This window comes from Sander lucioperca, chromosome 19 (assembly GCF_008315115.2).
Source record: "Sander lucioperca isolate FBNREF2018 chromosome 19, SLUC_FBN_1.2, whole genome shotgun sequence".
Classification (NCBI taxonomy): Eukaryota; Metazoa; Chordata; class Actinopteri; order Perciformes; family Percidae; genus Sander; species Sander lucioperca.
The window spans coordinates 5,595,008-5,615,900 of record NC_050191.1 but is presented as its reverse complement, the minus strand read 5'-3'; the positions used below and the strand labels follow the sequence as shown (position 1 = coordinate 5,615,900).

The window sequence follows — 20,893 nt, the reverse complement described above, 5'->3', positions numbered from 1 at the left end:
AACCTGTCACCCAGGTAACCTGTCATCCAGGTAACAGGTGTGTCATCCAGGTAACCTGTCACCCAGGTAACCTGTCATCCAGGTAACAGGTGTGTCATCCAGGTAACCCGTTGAGACCGATATTTTGAGGGGTTGAGACCGAGACTTTGAGGGGTTGAGACCGAGTCAAGACCGAGACTTTGAGGGGTTCAAAACGAGACTTTGAGGGGTTGAGACCGAGACTTTGAGGGGTTGAGACCGAGACTTTGAGGGATTGAGACCGAGACTTTGAGGGGTTGAGACCGAGACTTTGAGGGGTTGACACCGAGACTTTGAGGGGTTGAGAACAAGACTTTGAGGGGTTGAGAGTAGGTAACCTGTCACTCAAGTAACCTGTCACCCAGGTAACCTGTCATCCAGGTAACCTGTCATCCAGGTAACCTGTCACCCAGGTAACCTGTCACCCAGGTAACCTGTCATCCAGGTAACAGGTGTGTCATCCAGGTAACCTGTCACCCAGGTAACCTGTCATCCAGGTAACAGGTGTGTCATCCAGGTAACCCGTCATCCAGGTAACCTGTGCTAACAGGTGTGTCATCCAGGTAACAGGTAACCTGTCATTCAGGTAACCTGTGTCATCCAGGTAACCTGTGCTGTCTGACCACTCAGGAAGTCCTGAATGGAGCCGGAGCAGACATCCAGCTGGCGGCAGCCGCCTCGTTCCTCACCATCCTGCAGGATGACATCATCCTGATCCACACGCACACCTTCTCTATCCTGAAGACCGTCCTGCTGCACCTCAACCACCGAGACACAGGTAACCCCCTAACCCTAACCCCGAGACACAGGTAACCCCGAGACACAGGTAATGTCTCAATAAAGTTTCATACAAATCAAAAGAACTGAAAAATACTTCACACATCTATAACTTGAGACGCAGAGAAACTGTCTGACTTTAACTTGCAAATATAAATGTAATAGTTTCAGGTAAGGTTCAATAGTCAGGTAAAATGGTCTAGTACCAGTCACACGCTGACATTTACCGCGCGTGTGTGTGTGTGTGTGTGTGTCTGTGTGTGTGTGTGTGTGTGTGTGTGTGTCTCTGACAGTGGTGAGCAGCGCCTGGTTGGAGACTCTGCTGTGGGCCATCAGCGCCCTGCCCAAAGAGACCATCAAACAGGAGGTACTGGGATCTTTACACAGGAATAGTGGGATTACTGGGATCTTTAAACAGGAAGTAGTGAGATTCCTGGGATTTTTAAACAGGAAGTAGTGGGATTACTGGGATCTTTAAACAGGAAGTAGTGGGATTCCTGGGATATTTAAACAGGAAGTAGTGGGATTCCTGGGATATTTAAACAGGAAGTAGTGGGATTCCTGGGATCTTTAAACAGGAAGTAGTGGGATTCCTGGGATCTTTAAACAGGAAGTAGTGGGATTCCTGGGATCTTTAAACAGGAAGTAGTGGGATTCCTGGGATTTTTACACAGTCTGAATTCTGCAGATTTCCTTTCGGATCACTCCTGAAATCTGTAAACAAATCAGATTCCATCTGGCACTTCTGATTATTTGTCTGTCTGTCTATCTGTCTGTCTGTCTGTCTGTCTGTCCGTCCGTCCGTCCGTCCGTCTGCCTGTCTGCCTGTCTCTCTGTCTGTCTGCCTGCCTGCCTGTCTGTCTGTCTGTCTGTCTGTCTCTCTGCCTGTCTGCCTGTCTGTCTGTCTGTCTGTCTGTCTGTCTGTCTGCCTGTCTGTCTGCAGGTGCTGAACCCTCTCCTCTACCAGTCCCAGCTGTCTCACTCTCTTCAGGCTCGTCTGGCCAGCTGCCGGATTTTGGGGAAAGTCGCCTGCAAGTTCGACTCCCACATGTGAGCTACAACACCGAGTACATACCGCACCATTCTTTATGCTAAGCTAAGCTAGCTGTCATACTGCACCATTCCTTATGCTATGCTAAGCTAGCTGTCATACTGCACCATTCTTTATGCTAAGCTAAGCTAGCTGTCATACTGCACCATTCTTTATGCTATGCTAAGCTAGCTGTCATACTGCACCATTCTTTATGCTATGCTAAGCTAGCTGTCATACAGGGGTACTACAGTAGAGCTGCAGAGATGAATGGATTAGCTGATGTGTGGTGAGCGTCGTGAGGCTGCCGTGCATCGGCCAGGTGGGTGCTACCCATGCCCCCCCACCCTGAAGCACTTTGAGTGTCTATGGTAAAGCTATACAAATGTAATGAATTATTATTATTATTATTATTATTATTATTAGTTGTCAAATATTAAATAAAAAATAAAACAAAACTCTAGTACGATTCAACCCAACTAAATAACAGGTGTGTTGTTGACACTAATAGGCAGTAGTAGTCAAGATCACCTAAACCGAGACCAAGTCAACACCAAGACCAGAGTCTATCGAGGCCGAGACTTTGAGGGGTTGAGACTGAGACTTTGAGGGGTTCAGACCGAGACTTTGAAGGGTTCAGAACGAGACTTTGAGGGGTTGAGACCGAGACTTTGAGGGGTTCAGAACGAGATTTTGAGGGGTTGAGACCGATATTTTGAGGGGTTGAGACCGAGACTTTGAGGGGTTGAGACCGAGACTTTGAGGGGTTGAGACCGAGTCAAGACCGAGACTTTGAGGGGTTGAGACCGAGACTTTGAGGGGTTCAAAACGAGACTTTGAGGGGTTGAGACCGAGACTTTGAGGGGTTGAGACCAAGACTTTGAGGGGTTGAGACCAAGACTTTGAGGGGTTGAGACTGAGTCAAGACCAAGACTTTGAGGGGTTGAGACCGAGACTTTGAGGGGTTGAGACCGAGACTTTGAGGGGTTGACACCGAGACTTTGAGGGGTTGAGAACGAGACTTTGAGGGGTTGAGACCGAGACTTTGAGGGGTTGAGACCGAGTCAAGACCAAGACTTTGAGGGGTTGAGACTGAGACTTTGAGGGGTTGAGACCGAGTCAAGACCGAGACTTTGAGGAGTTGACACCGAGACTTTGAGGGGTTGAGAACGAGACTTTGAGGGGTTGAGACCGAGACTTTGAGGGGTTGAGACCGAGACTTTGAGGGGTTCAAAATGAGACTTTGAGGTGTTGACACCGAGACTTTGAGGGGTTCAGAACGAGACTTTGAGGGGTTGACACCGAGACTTTGAGGGGTTGAGACCGAGACTTTGGGGGGTTGACACCGAGACTTTGAGGGGTTGAGACCGAGACTTTGAGGGGTTGACACCGAGACTTTGAGGGGTTGAGACCGAGACTTTGAGGGGTTGAGACCGAGACTTTGAGGGGTTGAGAACGAGACTCTGAGGGGTTGAGACTGAGTCAAGACCAAGAACAGACAGGTAGAGCTTCTTCTCCTGTTTCCTGCATTTACTTTGTTGGGAGTGCGTGTTAAAGGGTCTGGGAGAAGTGATTAACAGTAACAAATTTCAAATTAGAAATTAAAAAAGTTATTGGTTGCATTTGAAGCAGGACGTTTTACATCCAATCACAGTACTGCACAGGCAATTTAGTGGTATCCCTGCAGTCCTCTTTATCCAAGACGAGACTGAGACCTTCGGATGGTGTTCTAGTACTACAACAGTGCCAACAGGTGTGTTGTTGACATGTTGACCTGGTCTGACACTAACAGCTGTGTTTCCTGTGTGTCAGAGTGAAGAAGGAGCTGCTGCCATTGGCTCGGTCTTTATGTCAGGATGAGGACTTGGAGGTCCGAGCCTGCATGTGCCGTCAGCTGGAGAGCATCGCCAGAGCCAGCGGGTAAACTTCACCAAACACAAAGCAAACACCCCGACAGAGACACACTAACCGTAACAGTTTGTGTGTCTCTGTCCCTTTAGGGTGGACGACACCCGGACGGAGCTGCTTCCTGAACTGGTGGAGCTGGCCGGAGACGAGGAGAGCAGCGTCCGGCTCGCCGCCTTCGACACCGTCATCAACCTGCTAGAGATGATGGACAGCGGTAAGTCGCCCGGCAAGCCTGTCGCCCAGCAACGCTGTTTCCTAAACACTGTTTCCTTAACGCTGTTTACTAAATGCCAGTTCAGAGCAAAGATTTGTGTTAAGACGAGTTTAAACTTTAGTCTCCTTGCACGTCTCCGGTCTGCAGCGTTCTGAAAGCTGTTTCCACCAATAAGACCAGACAGTGTATAATCTGCATAGAAACCACTCTCTGGACTTCCTAACCCTAACGGGTTTTCGTCTCATTTGGTCTGAATTGGGCTTTCGACTGTGAAGATAAATGAACAGAAACAGAAACAGATCATGGACTTCCAGCTTTCTCCTCGCTCTCAGATGACAGACTCCACATCGTGGTTCCCATGGTGATGGCGGCGTGCGAGGTGTCGTCGCAGGCGGACGAAGCCGTCGTGGCGTCTCTGTCGTTCCAGTTTGGGAAGCTGTGCAGCGGACTGGCAGGTGAGACTCAGCACTAATGTCACACAATAGAAACAGTAGAGACGAGATTAGAATCTGTGGTGGCAAATTCTACTGAAACTAAATCAGAGTGGCACGGTTAGTGTCACCACACAGCAAGAAGGTGGCACGGTTAGTGTAACCACACAGCAAGAAGGTGGCACGGTTAGTGTAACCACACAGTGAGAAGGTGGCACGGTTAGTGTCTCCACACAGTGAGAAGGTGGCACGGTTAGTGTAACCACACAGTGAGAAGATGGCACGGTTAGTGTAACCACACAGCGAGAAGGTGGCACGGTTAGTGTCTCCACACAGCGACTCTAACGTCCCAGTTAGAGAGGAAATGATCTAACATATTCTTTATAAAACCTCCCGGTCTGATCTGGACTCTGTGTTTCAGGCTCCCGGTCTGATCTGGACTCTGTGTTTCAGGCGTCTGATCTGGACTCTGTGTTTCAGGCTCCCGGTCTGATCTGGACTCTGTGTTTCAGGCTCCCGGTCTGATCTGGACTCTGTGTTTCAGGCGTCTGATCTGGACTCTGTGTTTCAGGCGTCTGATCTGGACTCTGTGTTTCAGGCTCCCTGTCCGAGGAGCAGAAGGGCCGGTTGCTGCAGAGGTTTAAGGTTCTGTGTGTCACCGGTCTGCAGACGGAAGGAAACCAGACTGACAGCAACGAGGCCATGCTGATCCACAACGAGGCCATGCTGATCCGCTGCAACTGCTGCTACAACCTCCCGGTACACAAACACTCAGAGTTCAGATTAAACTTTAATCATCACTTGGTTGATGTCACTTCCAGCTCTCTCTCTCTCTCTGTCTGTCTCTGTCTCTGTCTCTCTCTCTGTCTCTCTCTCTCTCTCTCTCTCTCTCTGTCTCTCCCTCTCTCTCTCTCTGTCTCTCTCTCTCTCTTTCTCTCTCTCTCTCTCTCTCTGTCTCTCTCTCTCTCTTTCTCTCTCTCTCTCTCTCTCTCTCTCTGTCTCTCTCTTTCTCTGTCTGTCTCTCTCTCCAGGCCATGGTGGTGTTTGCAGACTCAGCTCACTTCCTGTCTGAGCTCTACCCGTCATTCTCTAGTCTTTGCAGTGACCCGGAGGTCAGCGTTCGCCGGAGTGCTGCAGCTGGTTTCCACCAGGTCAGGTCACCTTCCTCCTCTCATTCCCCCTGCTCTGGTGTTTCCTCCTCTCATTCCCCCTGCTCTGGTGTTTCCCCCTCTCATTCCCCCTGCTCTGGTGTTTCCTCCTCTCATTCCCCCTGCTCTGGTGTTTCCTCCTCTCATTCCCCCTGCTCTGGTGTTTCCCCCTCTCATTCCCCCTGCTCTGGTGTTTCCCCCCTCTCATTCACCCTGCTCTGGTGCAGGGTTGTGTTTAAGCTGACTTCCTGATTGGTCCCTCCCCTTCCTGTCAGGTGGTGAAGCTGCTGGGACAAAACGTCCAGCTGGTCCACAAAGAGCTGCTGTCTCTGCTGCAGGACGACGCTCTGGAGGTACGTCAGCCAATCAGGATGCACGCTGCTGCATTCTAGTCTCAGTGGTGTTTACATGTGGTTCTTGTAGTTTACTGGGTCTGGTTTCTGTTTCTGGAATGATTTGTAGATAACTTCTAGCTGTCTTTTTATGTATAGGTTTTGGATTTGTTAAGACTTTATTTAATGGTGTGCCAGCTTCATACTGCCAGCACATACAGATTAACACCACACAATGTGCCAAACATTTAACAGACAGACCCGCACACATACATTTTCTTCAGAACATTTGTAAGTTCTTGTTTTGTTTAACGTACCGTTACAGACCTTGTTGTTGTTGTTGTTGTTGTTGTTGAGGTGTTGGACGCTCTGATGAATCACCTGGAAGAGACTCTGGAGGCAGTTCTGTCCAGAGGAGAGAACCTGGCGCTGGACAACAAGGTGACAAACTAACCTTCAGCACCACAGGGCACCACAGGGCCGTCCACAGGGCCGTCCACAGGGCCGTCCACAGGGCACCACAGGGCACCACAGGGCTGTCCACAGGGCACCACAGGGCCGTCCACAGGGCACCACAGGGCCGTCCACAGGGCCGTCCACAGGGCACCACAGGGCTGTCCACAGGGCCGTCCACAGGGCACCACAGGGCACCACAGGGCCGTCCACAGGGCACCACAGGGCACCGCAGGGCCGTCCACAGGGCACCACAGGGCCGTCCACAGGGCACCACAGGGTCGTCCACAGGGCACCACAGGGCCGTCCACAGGGCACCACAGGGCCGTCCACAGGGCACCACAGGGTCGTCCACAGGGCACCACAGGGCTGTCCACAGGGCACCACAGGGCACCAAAGAGCACCACAGGGCACCACAGGGCCGTCCACAGGGCACCACAGGGCACCACAGGGCTGTCCACAGGGCCGTCCACAGGGCACCACAGGGCCGTCCACAGGGCACCACAGGGCCGTCCACAGGGCTGTCCACAGGGCACCACAGGGCACCAAAGAGCACCACAGGGCACCAAAGAGCACCACAGGGCCGTCCACAGCAAGAAACATAACTATTACTATTGTATAACACTAACTATAACCATAACTATATACTATAACTGTATACTATATACTATATATATATATATATATATATGTATATATATATATATATATATATATATATATATATATGTATATACTATATACAGGGCCGTCCACAGGGCACCACAGGGCACCACAGGGCACCAAAGAGCACCACAGGGCACCACAGGGCCGTCCACAGGGCACCACAGGGCACCACAGGGCACCACAGGGCCGTCCACAGGGCACCACAGGGCACCAAAGAGCACCACAGGGCACCACAGGGCCGTCCACAGGGCACCACAGGGCTGTCCACAGGGCCGTCCACAGGGCACCACAGGGCCGTCCACAGGGCTGTCCACAGGGTACCACAGGGCACCAAAGAGCACCACAGGGCACCAAAGAGCACCACAGGGCCGTCCACAGCAAGAAACATAACTATTACTATTGTATAACACTAACTATAACCATAACTATATACTATAACTGTATACTATATACTATAAGTATGTGAGCGGCCACGCTGCTAAACGATAACATTCGGCTAACGGTGTCAGACAAATGGTTCCCAGGGCGCCAACACCGTCTCCAGGAACCATCGGCCCAGAGCTCCAGAGAGCCGGCAGTTTGATATTCTGATGACAATGGCAGCAGAGAGCCAGTCTGTTGCCTGTCTAATCTTGGTTCTCTTGTGTCCTCTGGTTCCTCCACATCCTGCCATGGTTCTGCGGTGGTTCTGCGGTGATTCTGGTCCAGTTCCCGGAGCTGCTGGCGGCGCTGCTGTTAGCCGAGCAGACTGTGGGAGTGTCTCTGCGCTGGCGGCTGCATGAGAAGCTGCTGCAGCGCTACAGCTGTCTGAGCCGGCTGCTGCCGGGAGAAACTCTGCACCAGAACTTCTCCCCCCGGATCTTCAACATCCTCACTACCAACGTCAGCTCTGCACCACACACACAACCAGGGCCTGAACTTTACCGTCTAACCACACACACATGACCAGGGCCTGAACTTTACCGTCTAACCACACACACATGACCAGGGCCTGAACTTTACCATCTAACCACACACACACGACCAGGGCCTGAACTTTACCGTCTAACCACACACACATGACCAGGGCCTGAACTTTACCGTCTAACCACACACACACGACCAGGGCCTGAACTTTACCGTCTAACCACACACACACGACCAGGGCATGAACTTTACCGTCTAACCACACACACACGCCACACATGCTCTTCACCAGCCAGTTTCTTTTTGCCTCATAAAGATGAAATACAGGAAATGCCCGAGCATCATTTTTGAACTTGTTAAGAATACACATTTAAGTGCTATATATATATATATATATATATATATATATATACTGAACATTTGCTACCCGCCAACATGGCAGATAGATTGAACATTTTACCCACCAATGGAAAAATTCTAAATTCTGGCATGCGGTCAAGTGTTAAAAATAATCACTATTAAATATAAATGCGTCCCACTACATGTCAGGCCCTGCACACGACACAACACAGCGAGTTAACGAAGGGAACAGACTAACTAACAGGTAACTTTCCTCCTGGGTGTTGGCGTTGTTACAGAAGGTGTTGCCGGTCCAGAAGGAGGCGGCCCGGACGTTCTGCACATTTCTGCGTTACAACCGCAAACAGGAGCAGCGCCAGGAGATGATGGAGCGGCTGATCCAAGGTCAGAACGCTCTGCTGCTTCTGCCACTGACAGGCTCGGATTATTATTAGTATTCTAAGTGCCAAATAACTTACATTGTAGCTTGTTGCTGACTAATGACTGCAGTGATCGTAGTTAATACTGGTAGCCTGGGAAAACCCTGACGAACTTCAGGCAAATTTGAGATTTGCTCTGCAAGTCAGTCTGGCCAAGAGCCCATTTAAACCCATTTCCAATTTCTCCAAATCGAGGCACCAATCACAACCATTGAGGCAGGCTCTACACCAATTACAACCGTTGAGGCGGGCTCTACACCAATCACAACCATTGAGGCAGGCTCTACACCAATCACAACCATTGAGGCGGTCTTTACATGACGATAGCGCAGCGACGTTGAAGTGTCATCTCCTTCATCGCTCTGATTGGTTGAAGGGCTATCCAATTGCGCCCAGATGCATTTGAGCGGCGTCCGTTGGGAAATGGGCTGTGAATGAAGCTTCCCCAGACCCACAATCAGTTACAACTGAGAGTGGGTCTGGTGTCAACCAGGCTTTAAAGTGCCCATATTATGAAAAAATCACTTTTTCTGGGATTTGGGGAGTTATTTTGTGTCTCTGGTGCTTCATACAAACTTTGATAAACCATCCATGGTGTTTAGAGTGAGATACGGTTTCTGAATGTGTCCTGCCTTCAGTCTCTGGGTGAGCTGGTCAAAATCTGCACGGCTTTCTACGTCACTAGCTGAGACGAGGGGGCTAGGGGGCTAACCGTTAGCATGCTAGCTCGTTCTCAATGGTTAAACACTGCTACAACACACACTAGTTCACCATAATCTACAAAAGAACTACTTCCATGTCCCTGTTCTGCAGGTATTTCACACAAAGTTGGAAGTACGCCCTCGTTTAGAAGAAGTCTGAAGTTCTACTGAAGTTGGAGAAACAGCTAGCTAGCTCATGTAGTCCTTACCTAGCTACTGAGCATGTGGTCTTACCTAGCTACTGATCATGTGATCTTACCTAGCTACTGAGCATGTGGTCTTACCTAGCTACTGAGCATGTGATCTTACCTAGCTACTGAGCATGTGATCTTACCTAGCTACTGAGCATGTGCGACTGCCAACAAAGATGTTACAGCAGTGAGAGGGCTCACTCTGTAGCTAAAACAGAAACCTGACAGCGTGTGAAAGGAATACCTCAAAATACAATTATGAACCTGAAAAGGAGCATAATATGGCCACTTTAATACTGGACCAATTTCAGAGATTCCCATCAGCCACTTAGACACAAAAGCATGAACAATAGGGTCCAAACGGAAGAAAACCAAAGTGACCCTCCGCTGGCTGTCCAACACAACGTTGGCGGTCGTCTCCTGTTTCAGATCTGGCTCAGGGGCGGAGCTACTGGAACCGGCTCAGGTTCCTCGACGTCTGTGAAACAGCCACTGACATTTTCTCCAGAAAATACTTCAACAAACACTTCCTGGTCCCAGCGCTGGAGCTGGTCCACGATCCCGTCGCCAACGTCAGGTAACTGTCCAACGGCAACATGGGGAGGGGGCATTATAACCGGGGGGTTCTGGGGATATATATATATATATCCCATGCATCCCCTCCCAAATCTACACCTGTGGCTTTGTCTGCGATCTGTACGGCGAGGAAGTTAAAGTCTGTGACTTCACATGTAAGACACCTGTCTGTCTACCTGTCTGTCTGTCTGTCTCTCTCTTTCTCTCTGTCTGTCTTTCTCTCTCTCGCTCTCTCTCTGTCTCTGTCTGTCTCTCTCTCTCTCTGTCTCTCTCTCTGTCTGTCTGTCTCTCTCTCTCTCTGTCTGTCTGTCTGTCTGTCTGTCTCTCTGTCTCTGTCTCTGTCTCTCTGTCTCTCTCTCTGTCTGTCTGTCTGACTGCCTGTCTGTCTGTCTGTCTCTCTCTCTGTCTGTCTGTCTCTTTCTCTCTCTGTCTGTCTGCCTGTCTGTCTGTCTACCTGTCTCTCTCTCTCTCTCTGTCTGTCTGTCTCTGTCTGTCTGTCTGTCTGTCTCTCTCTCTCTCTCTCTGTCTGTCTGCCTGTCTGTCTCTCTCTGTCTGTCTCTCTTTCTCTCTCTGTCTGTCTGCCTGTCTGTCTGTCTACCTGTCTGTCTGTCAGGTACAAGCTGTGCCAGATGTTGCCCAGACTGCGTTCGTCGCTTCGCTTGCCAGCCGACAAACAGCTGCTGCAGAAACTCGACTTCTGCGTCCAGAAACTCCTCTGCAGAGAGAAAGACAAAGACGTGGTGGCCGCCATCCGCAAGGTAAGAATTTATATTAATATTACCACACTGAGACTGTATTATATTAATATAATCACACTGAGGCTGTATTATATTAATATAATCACACTGAGACTGTATTATATTAATATAATCACACTGAGGCTGTATTATATTAATATAATCACACTGAGGCTGTATTATATTAATATAATCACACTGAGGCTGTATTATATTAATATAATACACTGAGGCTGAGGCTGACTGAGACCAGAACCTCTGTAGTCTCCAGAGACCAGAACCTCTGTAGTCTCCAGAGACCAGAACCTCTCTAGTCTCCAGAGACCGGTCTAGAACCTCTGTCAGAAGACTCTGTTGGTGACCCTGTAAGAATAATCCAGTTGTGTTCTGTGTTCATAATGTTTTTCAGACCGTGTTGGAACTGGACAAACTGGACATCGCAGAGCCTGTAATAACATTTTATTTTCATTAAGGATTAATCAGTTAATCTCAGCTTCATACTACTCTCTACCGTTGTCTCTCTACATATTACTCTCTACTGTCGTCTCTCTACATACTACTCTCTACTGTCGTCTCTCTACATACTACTCTCTACTGTCGTCTCTCTACATACTACTCTCTACTGTCGTCTCTCTACATACTACTCTCTACTGTCGTCTCTCTACATATTACTCTCTATTGTTGTCTCTCTACATACTACTCTCTACCATTGTCTCTCTACATACTACTCTCTACCGTTGTCTCTCTACATACTACTCTCTACTGTTGTCTCTCTACATATTACTCTCTACCGTTGTCTCTCTACATACTACTCTCTACCGTTGTCTCTCTACATATTACTCTCTACTGTCGTCTCTCTACATACTACTCTCTACTGCTGTCTCTCTACATATTACTCTCTACTGTCGTCTCTCTACATACTACTCTCTACTGTCGTCTCTCTACATATTACTCTCTACTGTCGTCTCTCTACGTACTACTCTCTACTGCTGTCTCTCTACATATTACTCTCTACTGTTGTCTCTCTACATACTACTCTCTACTGTCGTCTCTCTACGTACTACTCTCTACTGTTGTCTCTCTACGTACTACTCTCTACTGTCGTCTCTCTACATACTACTCTCTACTGCTGTCTCTCTACATATTACTCTCTACTGTTGTCTCTCTACATACTACTCTCTACTGTCGTCTCTCTACGTACTACTCTCTACTGCTGTCTCTCTACATATTACTCTCTACTGTTGTCTCTCTACATACTACTCTCTACTGTCGTCTCTCTACGTACTACTCTCTACTGTTGTCTCTCTACGTACTACTCTCGATTGTCGTCTCTGTACGTACTACTCTCTACTGCTGTCTCTCTACATATTACTCTCTACTGTTGTCTCTCTACATACTACTCTCTACTGTTGTCTCTCTACATACTACTCTCTACTGTTGTCTCTCTACATACTACTCTCCATACTACTCTCTACCGTTGTCTCTCTACATACTACTCTCCATACTACTCTCTACTGCTGTCTCTCTTCATACTACTCTCTACTGCTGTCTTTTGCGTCAGTATTTTACCAGTTGGGAGTGAAAACGGTTTACCGTATAACCTCTGTGTTCCTCCGCTGGGTGTTTTGTGTCTCGGCAGTTTCACAAGAGGCAGGAGAGAGATTTACTGGACCAGAAGAAGGAGAAGGAGGAGACTCTGCTGCTGGAGATGGTGAGTCTGACGCTGGCGGATCATCTTCAGTCTGAATCACTTTCTGTTTAGTTTTAACGACGTGTCCTCTGTCGTCAGGAGCAGCTGGAGCGCCAGCAGACTGAAGGGAAACTCAACTCTGAGAAACACACTGAGAGAAAACGTAAGGTTTACATGAAACGAGTGAAGGTTTAGGTTACTGTATGTGTTACTGTAGGTAGATTTGTTTTGCAGCAACTATGAAAAAAATTGAAATGAAATGAAAATCTGTAACTGTGCTGGGGAAAGCTGTGGCTCTCCAATCAGCTGACAGGATCATTTAAGTATTTGGTTTAAGGAATTCTTCCCGTTTGAAGATGCGTAAATGAAAAGAACGGGACTGACTGAATAAAACATTTTATACACTTTATGGTTCGATGAATAAAAGTACGAGTTTCCTTAAACAATACAAGCGCTGTTGACCCTTTTTGCACACAGCTTTACATTTGGCTTCAAAGTAGAGGGCTGCATTGGGATTGGGTCCCGCTGGGTCCCGCGGGAGTGGCCGGTTTGAACTTTGCTGTGGGCCAGAACGGGCAACTAAAAAAAACACTGCAGGATCAGGATGTAGCCTAGCGACAGGATGGAGTCAATAAATGGTGCTTCAATGGTGAAAGTTAAACAAAGAGCGCTTCCCAGCGCTATCAAAGCTGGCGCGTTTCATTTCATATTTTGTGCAAAGCAGTCTATTTTTATGTGCCGTGTGATGGTGCAAAGTTTTTGACAAAGCAAAGTTATTATTATTAATAACCTATTAAATGACGTGTTTTCTCATGCGGGACGGGAGAAGACACAAAATCAATGCATCTTTCTCAGAGCTTTGCGGGTGCGGGTGGTAATGGTCAGAAATTCGGTGGGAGCGGGATGAAGAAAAGAGTCCTACACAGGGCTCTACTTCAAAGTTCAGGAGTATTTCAATTCAATTCAATTTATTTATAGTATCAATTCATAACAAGAGTTAACTCAAGAGACTTTACAGATAGAGTAGGTCTAGACCACACTCTAGAATTTACAAAGACCCAACAATTTTTGCTGTGTGTGGGGTTTGTCTGAATGTTAGTGAAGGAAAAGTTGTATTACTGGTCAGAGTTTATTAATCAGTGTGTTTGTTTGACAGGAAGAGACAGTAAGACCAGTCTATCTGCAACCAAATCCATGTCTGTGTCCTCGGCCGGAGCCACCTTGTCCTCCGGTAAGACCAAAGCAGGAGGGATGAAAAGCTGCAATTGTGTTTGTAGACCTCAAAGTCAAAGTAAACTTTACTATCCCACAAGTCTGGTATGGCGTGGTCTTACACGTCTCCTCAAAAGAAAACAATTTGAACTACCGTCAGTACGGACAAAACAGTATCCGACACATACAGAAGACAACACGAAGTTCTGACAAACAACAAGCAATAAAAATAAAATAGTATCCAAAGTGCATAATTCTTAGCAATAAAATGAGAAATTAAAGTGCCAGAGAGTTGCATAATTGTGCAGTGCTGCAGTTAAAATACCATACTTAATTTCATTGTGCAGACTGAACCACATCATGATGTGGACATTAAGAAAATGTTACTGGTGAACTGTAAACACAACTTTCTTATCTTCTGTCTTGTTGGAGGCCTTTTTCATTTTTTAACGTACCTTTTATCAAAGGCTGTATTCAATATTTTTGCTTTAAGAATATATTAAATGACAAAGTGTTGTCTTCTCTTGACTACGTACTCTACCTACCATCTCAAGTCTCTGAGCTAGAGTCCAGGTCTCTGAGCTAGAGTCCAGGTCTCTGAGCTAGAGTCCAAGTCTCTGAGTTAGAGGCCAAATCTCTGAGCTAGATTCCAAGTCTCTGAGTTAGAGTCCAAGTTTCTGAGCTAGAGTCCAGGTCTCTGAGCTAGAGTCCAAGTTTCTGAGCTAGAGTCCAAGTCTCTGAGTTAGAGTCCAAGTCTCTGAGTTAGAGTCCAAGTCTCTGAGCTAGAGTCCAGGTCTCTGAGCTAGAGTCCAGGTCTCTGAGCTAGAGTCCAGGTCTCTGAGCTAGAGTCCAAGTCTCTGAGTTAGAGGCCAAATCTCTGAGCTAGATTCCAAGTCTCTGAGTTAGAGTCCAAGTTTCTGAGCTAGAGTCCAGGTCTCTGAGCTAGAGTCCAAGTTTCTGAGCTAGAGTCCAAGTCTCTGAGTTAGAGTCCAAGTCTCTGAGTTAGAGTCCAAGTCTCTGAGCTAGAGTCCAGGTCTCTGAGCTAGAGTCCAGGTCTCTGAGTTAGAGTCCAAGTCTCTGAGTTAGAGTCCAAGTCTCTGAGCTAGAGTCCAGGTCTCTGAGCTAGAGTCCAGGTCTCTGAGCTAGAGTCCAAGTCTCTGAGCTAGAGTCCAAGTCTCTGAGTTAGAGTCCAAGTCTCTGAGTTAGAGTCCAAGTTTCTGAGCTAGAGTCCAAGTCTCAAGTCTCTGTGTTGCGACTCTAGTCCCTGTCTCTGCTTCTTACTACACTGAAACTGAGTATCTTCGTCTCACAACATCGAGGCATACCAGGATGTTGATGATGATGATGATCTTCTTACAGGTAGAGAGATGAGGAAGGCTAAACTGTCCCGGAGTAGATCTCTCAGCAGTCAGCCGACGACGTCCAAAGCTGCCAACTCAGACAGACCTCTGTAAGAACCGCCAGCCTTCCTTACCTTTAACTACCATTTAAAGGAGACCTATTATATACTGTTTCCAGGTTCATACTTGCAACATTACATGCTTAAATGTTGAAAAACACAGTATTTTCTCATCCTGCTCATGGCTGCTTTAAAGCAACACTATGTAACTTTTCCCTCTTCGGTCCCCCTACAGGTTGTCAATGAGAAGTAGTAGGGGGACCGAAGAGGGAAAAGTTACATTAGTTATTAGTTACTTTAACATCAGTCAGATTCAGTCTGTCTGCAACGGAGCAGGACTTTGTACAGTGAAAAATCACCATTAAATGCTTCCAATCCAAATACTACCCAACCGTTTCAGCAGTAATGCGACCCGAAATTGGGGAGAAATTAACAACAATGGCAGCCAAGATTACAGCTTGGCTCAAGAGTTCTTAATCTCCTGTTTTGTGGCTCTGTTTCAGGAAAGTGAAAGAGCTGAGCAGTATGTCTGGACCTGGGAAGTCCTCCATGTTATCAAGCAAAGGTACCTCCTCCTTACATACAGCTATTTAGAGACTGACATCCTCTGAAAACTCCCCCATAGGTGGTTGTTCTATGAGGACGTATTCCCTGCCACCACTAGGGGCACTCATTTATGAAACGCTCCTGTGGGTCGTATTAAGCCCGAGACACACGAGCCGATTATCGGCCGCCTGACAGTCTGGCGAGGTCGGTGACTCGAGTCTGTTCGGTGTGTTCCGTGCTGTCGTCCGTCCGAGGGGCCGTCGGCCTTTATTTCAGCCCGGTCTCACGGCAGGTCGTGTAAATGTCATGTTATTTTTAATCTATTGATATGTGTTCACGGGGACGTTTTTCTAGTTTTTTACGTGGTGGCCAGCACGAAAATGGTAGGGAGTAGTATAAAGAGCCGAAAATCCGCGTAGAGAGGCTGGTCGGGGGGGTGGATGGGTCAAACTACACAGGACTTTCACCCGGGCGAGTGGGGATCGCGTCCCGCGTGTGGCGTTTTGTTTCCCGTTATTGTCACGCTTCCCCAGCGGCTGTCTCCCGGCGTGTGAGGCGCCCTTTCCCTGTAGTGTTTTTCCTAAACCCAACCTCTGCCATCCCGTTATTGTCGTGCGTCCCCAGTGGCCGTCCCCAGCGGCCGCCTCCCAGCATATGGGGCATCCTTTCCCCGTAGGGTATTTCGTGCTGGCCACCACGTAAAAAACGTCCCCGTGAACACGTATCAATAAATTAAAAATAACGTGACATTTACACGAACTGCCGTGAGACTGGGTTGTTTATTTTGGCTGATTTGACATGTATAATCGGGGGGGCGGGCACTGCCGGCAGTCAGACTCAATGAGCCATCTGATTTGTGGAGCGCTAACCAGGAAACGGAGAGCAGGATGAGCGTGACTAGAGTCTCTCAAAATCTGAGTAAAATCTTTTAAACTGACCTTTGTTGATCTGAAATGAAGACAGATTCAGCAGCTGCACGGCCTATTTCTCTCTTCAAATGTTTTCAGAAACACGTTTCGGTGAACTATTTTAGTCCAATATGAGATCGTATTCTCAATGAGCCGCCATGAAACCAGACCCTATATTTAACACACTGTCTGTACTCACACTTCACTTGTTTTATAGATGACTCCTTAAGGACCGCCCACTTCTCTCTGGTGACCCAGTCCCCCTCCTCCATGCCAGTTCTGATCCGTAGCAACACCACTAGCCTCCTGGACAGGGCCAGTACCCTGGACCACAGAACAAGTACCCTGGATCAGAGAGATCATAGAACCAGTAACATGGACCACAGGAACAATCTGATGGAGCAGCGAACAGGTAGCATGGACCATAGACCTAGTCCCATTGACCAGAGAGACCACAGGCCCAGTTCTTTGGACCAGAGAGACCACAGGCCCAGTTCTTTGGACCAGAGAGACCACAGAACCAGTACGTTGGACCAGAGAGACCACAGGCCCAGTTCTTTGGACCAGAGAGACCCCAGAACAAGTACGTTGGACCAGAGAGACCACAGGCCCAGTTCTTTGGACCAGAGAGACCCCAGAACAAGTACGTTGGACCAGAGAGACCACAGGCCGAGTACTTTGGACCAGAGAGACCCCAGAACTTTGGACCAGCGCAGTAAAACGATGGAGCGAGGCTGCACGGTGAAGGACAGCCAGTCCAGAAAGCTGTCAATGTGAGTTTTTGCTGAAATGTTCCGGTGGTAGAACCAGTTTTTGAAATGGGCCAGATCTCAGCCGTACTGAGTACCAGCACTTCGGATTTTTGTCCGAATGAGTACCCTTACTTCTAAATGTTAATAACAGTATTATTTATGAGCTAATGATCTCGATTTTACACTTTTTACACTTTGCCACAGCTATGAAAGCATTCACAAAGGCACATTTCAAGTGTGGACATCTCCCATGTCCAGACCTTCCTCCACAGCACTGCGGAGGAAGGTCTGTCTAGTCCACACAGCATCCCTGGATGGGAGAAAAACCTGCTCTGGTTTGTTGGCATTTCTTTAAACCAATCACAGTCATCTTGGGCGGGGCTAAGCTCCGGACGGAGCCACGGTGCCTCTGCTAAATAGTCTCAGGAAGGAACTTGTTTTGGTGGAACATGTGCATGTAGGGAGGCGATCTCTGGAATTAAAATGGCTGTTGAGTGTGTGATGAGAATATTACTCAAAAAAAAGATAAATATATAATTTGATTGTCGGTTCTAGCTCGGAGGATGTTTCCCCGAATCACCCGGAGTTGAGAACGCCAACACAAAGGAAGTGGAAGCGGCACCGGAGCAATCCTGTACATTTTTGTTTCTCAAACTTTTTACACTTACTTACCCAAACATTAGGCTCTCTAAGTACCACCGTTATGGCCCACCATAAAATAGAGTAGCATTAGTGTTCAGCTACGGACAGCTCACACAGGAGGCAGGTTTATTCTTAAAAACAATATTTATTGTCAACAGCCAAGCTGTAACATTACTTCCTCCGTCCCACTCCAACTTAATCCAACTTTGAGGTAACTTGGGTCATATCTTCCTTTGTTTTGCACCGTTTGGTTTTGGTCTTCTGTGTGGACTTAACTGCCGCTGCTTCAGTAGCGACTAACCCTAATCCTTACCCTAGTCTATATCCATGACGTTCCACTTCCAGGATAGCTCCGGTGCCGCTGGATGTGCGTCTCCTTCCTCTGTCTCTGTGTTGGGATTCTAACCTCCGGTGGATTTGTGAGGACTATGGTTAACTGCTCCTCAGATCTCTGCAGGGTAAATCCAGACAGCTAGCTAGACTATCTGTCCAATCTGAGTTTTCTGTTGCACGACTAAAACTACTTTTGAACGTCCACATGTTCCACCAAAACAAGTTCCTTCCTGAGACTATTTAGCAGAGGCACCGTGGCTCCGTCCGGAGCTTAGCCCCGCCCACGATGATTGTGATTGGTTTAAAGAAATGCCAATAAACCAGAGCACGTTGTCCTCCCATCCAGGAATGCTGTGTGGACTAGACAAACCCTCCTCTGCAGAGCTGTGGAGGAAGGTCTGGTGAAGCGAGAGTAACCCTAACTCTTACCCTCGTCCGCTGGAAATATTCTCCTCCCCGCATCCACACTTCTCTTCTCAATCGTTCCTGTTTACCTCTGCTTACTATCTTGCATCACAGCTCGTAACTAATCATGGATGTTTGCGCGTTCATAATATTAATTATAATATTCACTGTGTAGCTGGTATCTAAACAAAAATATAATATACTGTATAATAATACTTTAACAAACTTTTTTTTAAATTCCTTTTAACTGATCATAGTTAAAGTATTATTATTGAAAATGTTGTAGTATTTCTATGTTGTTTTTAAATTAATGTATTGAAATATATCAGAGATTCCATCTGCGTACCACTAGAGAGAGCCAGTGTTACTAGACTGTATATACGGTCTAGACCAGGGGTCCTCAACGTTTTTCAAGCCAAGGACCCCTTAACTGAAAGAGAGACGGAGCAGGGACCCCCTTCTACATACAGTATATTGTATAAAATGAAGTTGCATATTAATTAAATTGGGCCTACAATAACCTGTGGGGCCACCTAAAACCTTTATACATATCTTTTTGCATAGAATACTAAGCTATTAAAATAGCCTAATCATTTTTAACATAAATTTATAAATCATGTTTTAATGTTACACATACACGTAGCACTGTGAATCCTTACACTGTATCTGGGGATGGCGTTAGGGACTACCTTACCTATAGGCCAGTAAGCCTATCATCAGTGGGGGTTCATATTTGATAATAATAATAATAATAATAATAATAATAATATGTTGGATTAATTTTAGGACTTTTTAATTTTTTTTTAAAAATTACAAAACAACAATAATTTAGAGGCCGCCATGCATTGACTCTGAGGACCCCCCTAGGGGTCATGGACCCCCTGTTGGAGATCCCTGGTCTAGATCACCAACATCTACCCTAACTTTAGTGCATGAGCAGAGTTTGACATTCGAGCCAGGGGGGGGGCAAAAAAAACAAAACCTCATTGTAGCAGCTGAGAGCTGGCTACCACTTGGGGAACAGCACCAGCACATATGGACAAAACAAACATATATGTTTATTTTTAAAGCAGATTTTAAATTACATTGTAACAATTTAACAATTCGCCCTTTATGAAATCCAATCACAGCACAGCTGTCTGAACGCAACAGACAGACGGTGGCGTGATGCCCCGACACTTAAATTCAACTAAAATGTAACGGTGACCAATCAGAGTTGGACCTCCAGTCTGTTGAGATGATCTCCAAACGCAGAAACCAAGAACAGTCCCACCATCAAACGTTAAGACACGATGAGAAAAAAGATCCGTATTTTGCCGTAATCCAATGACACAAATAAAAGTAATCCCCAGTGATCAGGAGATCCTCCTCGCCGTTTAAACAAAGTGGAATAAAACGTATAAAAGTCCAAATCTACACAAAACGCCCAATCAATTAGTAAGCTGACAGCAAATGTATATACATGGCATTTAGGAAACCTTTATGACAACGTTGGCACGGTAACATGTCCAGACTAGTGCAACAGTAATATTCGTTTCTTTGCGTCCTGCATATGGGTCGACAAAGGTCTCAGGGGAGAGGCAGAGCCCTGAAATCATATTTATTTTACTAAAGCAGTAGGCCTGTATGAAATCAGATGTATTACCACCATTTAGTTGTTTTGTGTTATTTAAAATATTTATAAAATATCTGGTCATGCCATGAAATTAGGGTTCTATTCTATACGGATAGAAACCCCTGAACGGTGATTTTTACATCTTTTGGAGAGTGGGTTTTTCATATTTTTTAAATCTACCTCTTCTAAATATTTTGGGTTTTTTTGACTCGGCTTCAGTGATTTAAATGATTTCTGTGCCGTTTTCTTTTCGTTCTACAGAAACAGGAAGTCAAACTCGTTCAGCGTCCAGTCGGGGCGAGACTGAAGACGATGATGTCGTCATACCTCTGCCCGGCGATCAGCCAATCAGCATTCAGGGTTCTCAAGTCAATGGACTTCAGAACATTACCCAGAATGCAACAGGACATCATCTCTCCCTTCAGACAGACGAGTCCGACTTCTCTTTTGCTTTCTGAGCGCTGTGTAATCACATGATCTCATAATGTCACCTGATTGGTTCAGTAAACTCCACCCAAACAAAC

General features: G+C 46.9%; 1 protein-coding gene across 7 annotated transcripts in view; it reads left to right on the top strand.

Annotated features, from left to right (window-relative positions):
* The window catches only part of ppp4r4 (protein phosphatase 4, regulatory subunit 4), a 24,021-nt gene extending 3,128 nt beyond the window's left edge, over window positions 1-20,893 (top strand). For 3 of the 7 annotated variants that reach the window (XM_035995005.1, XM_035995004.1, XM_031314979.2), the window contains 22 exons: window positions 649-796; window positions 1,089-1,162; window positions 1,739-1,845; window positions 3,638-3,745; window positions 3,826-3,947; window positions 4,280-4,402; window positions 4,977-5,137; window positions 5,410-5,529; window positions 5,802-5,879; window positions 6,216-6,299; window positions 7,686-7,859; window positions 8,522-8,627; window positions 9,984-10,131; window positions 10,744-10,888; window positions 11,277-11,315; window positions 12,507-12,578; window positions 12,657-12,720; window positions 13,714-13,788; window positions 15,129-15,219; window positions 15,672-15,733; window positions 16,840-17,395; window positions 20,631-20,893. In XM_035995005.1, the coding sequence (XP_035850898.1) occupies window positions 649-796; window positions 1,089-1,162; window positions 1,739-1,845; window positions 3,638-3,745; window positions 3,826-3,947; window positions 4,280-4,402; window positions 4,977-5,137; window positions 5,410-5,529; window positions 5,802-5,879; window positions 6,216-6,299; window positions 7,686-7,859; window positions 8,522-8,627; window positions 9,984-10,131; window positions 10,744-10,888; window positions 11,277-11,315; window positions 12,507-12,578; window positions 12,657-12,720; window positions 13,714-13,788; window positions 15,129-15,219; window positions 15,672-15,733; window positions 16,840-17,395; window positions 20,631-20,676 (2,703 nt within the window). In that variant the 3' untranslated portion in view covers window positions 20,677-20,893. The remainder of the gene's footprint in view (window positions 1-648; window positions 797-1,088; window positions 1,163-1,738; window positions 1,846-3,637; window positions 3,746-3,825; window positions 3,948-4,279; window positions 4,403-4,976; window positions 5,138-5,409; window positions 5,530-5,801; window positions 5,880-6,215; window positions 6,300-7,685; window positions 7,860-8,521; window positions 8,628-9,983; window positions 10,132-10,743; window positions 10,889-11,276; window positions 11,316-12,506; window positions 12,579-12,656; window positions 12,721-13,713; window positions 13,789-15,128; window positions 15,220-15,671; window positions 15,734-16,839; window positions 17,396-20,630) is intronic. The other 4 variants (XM_035995007.1, XM_035995006.1, XM_031314998.2 and 1 more) reach the window with 4 other exon arrangements.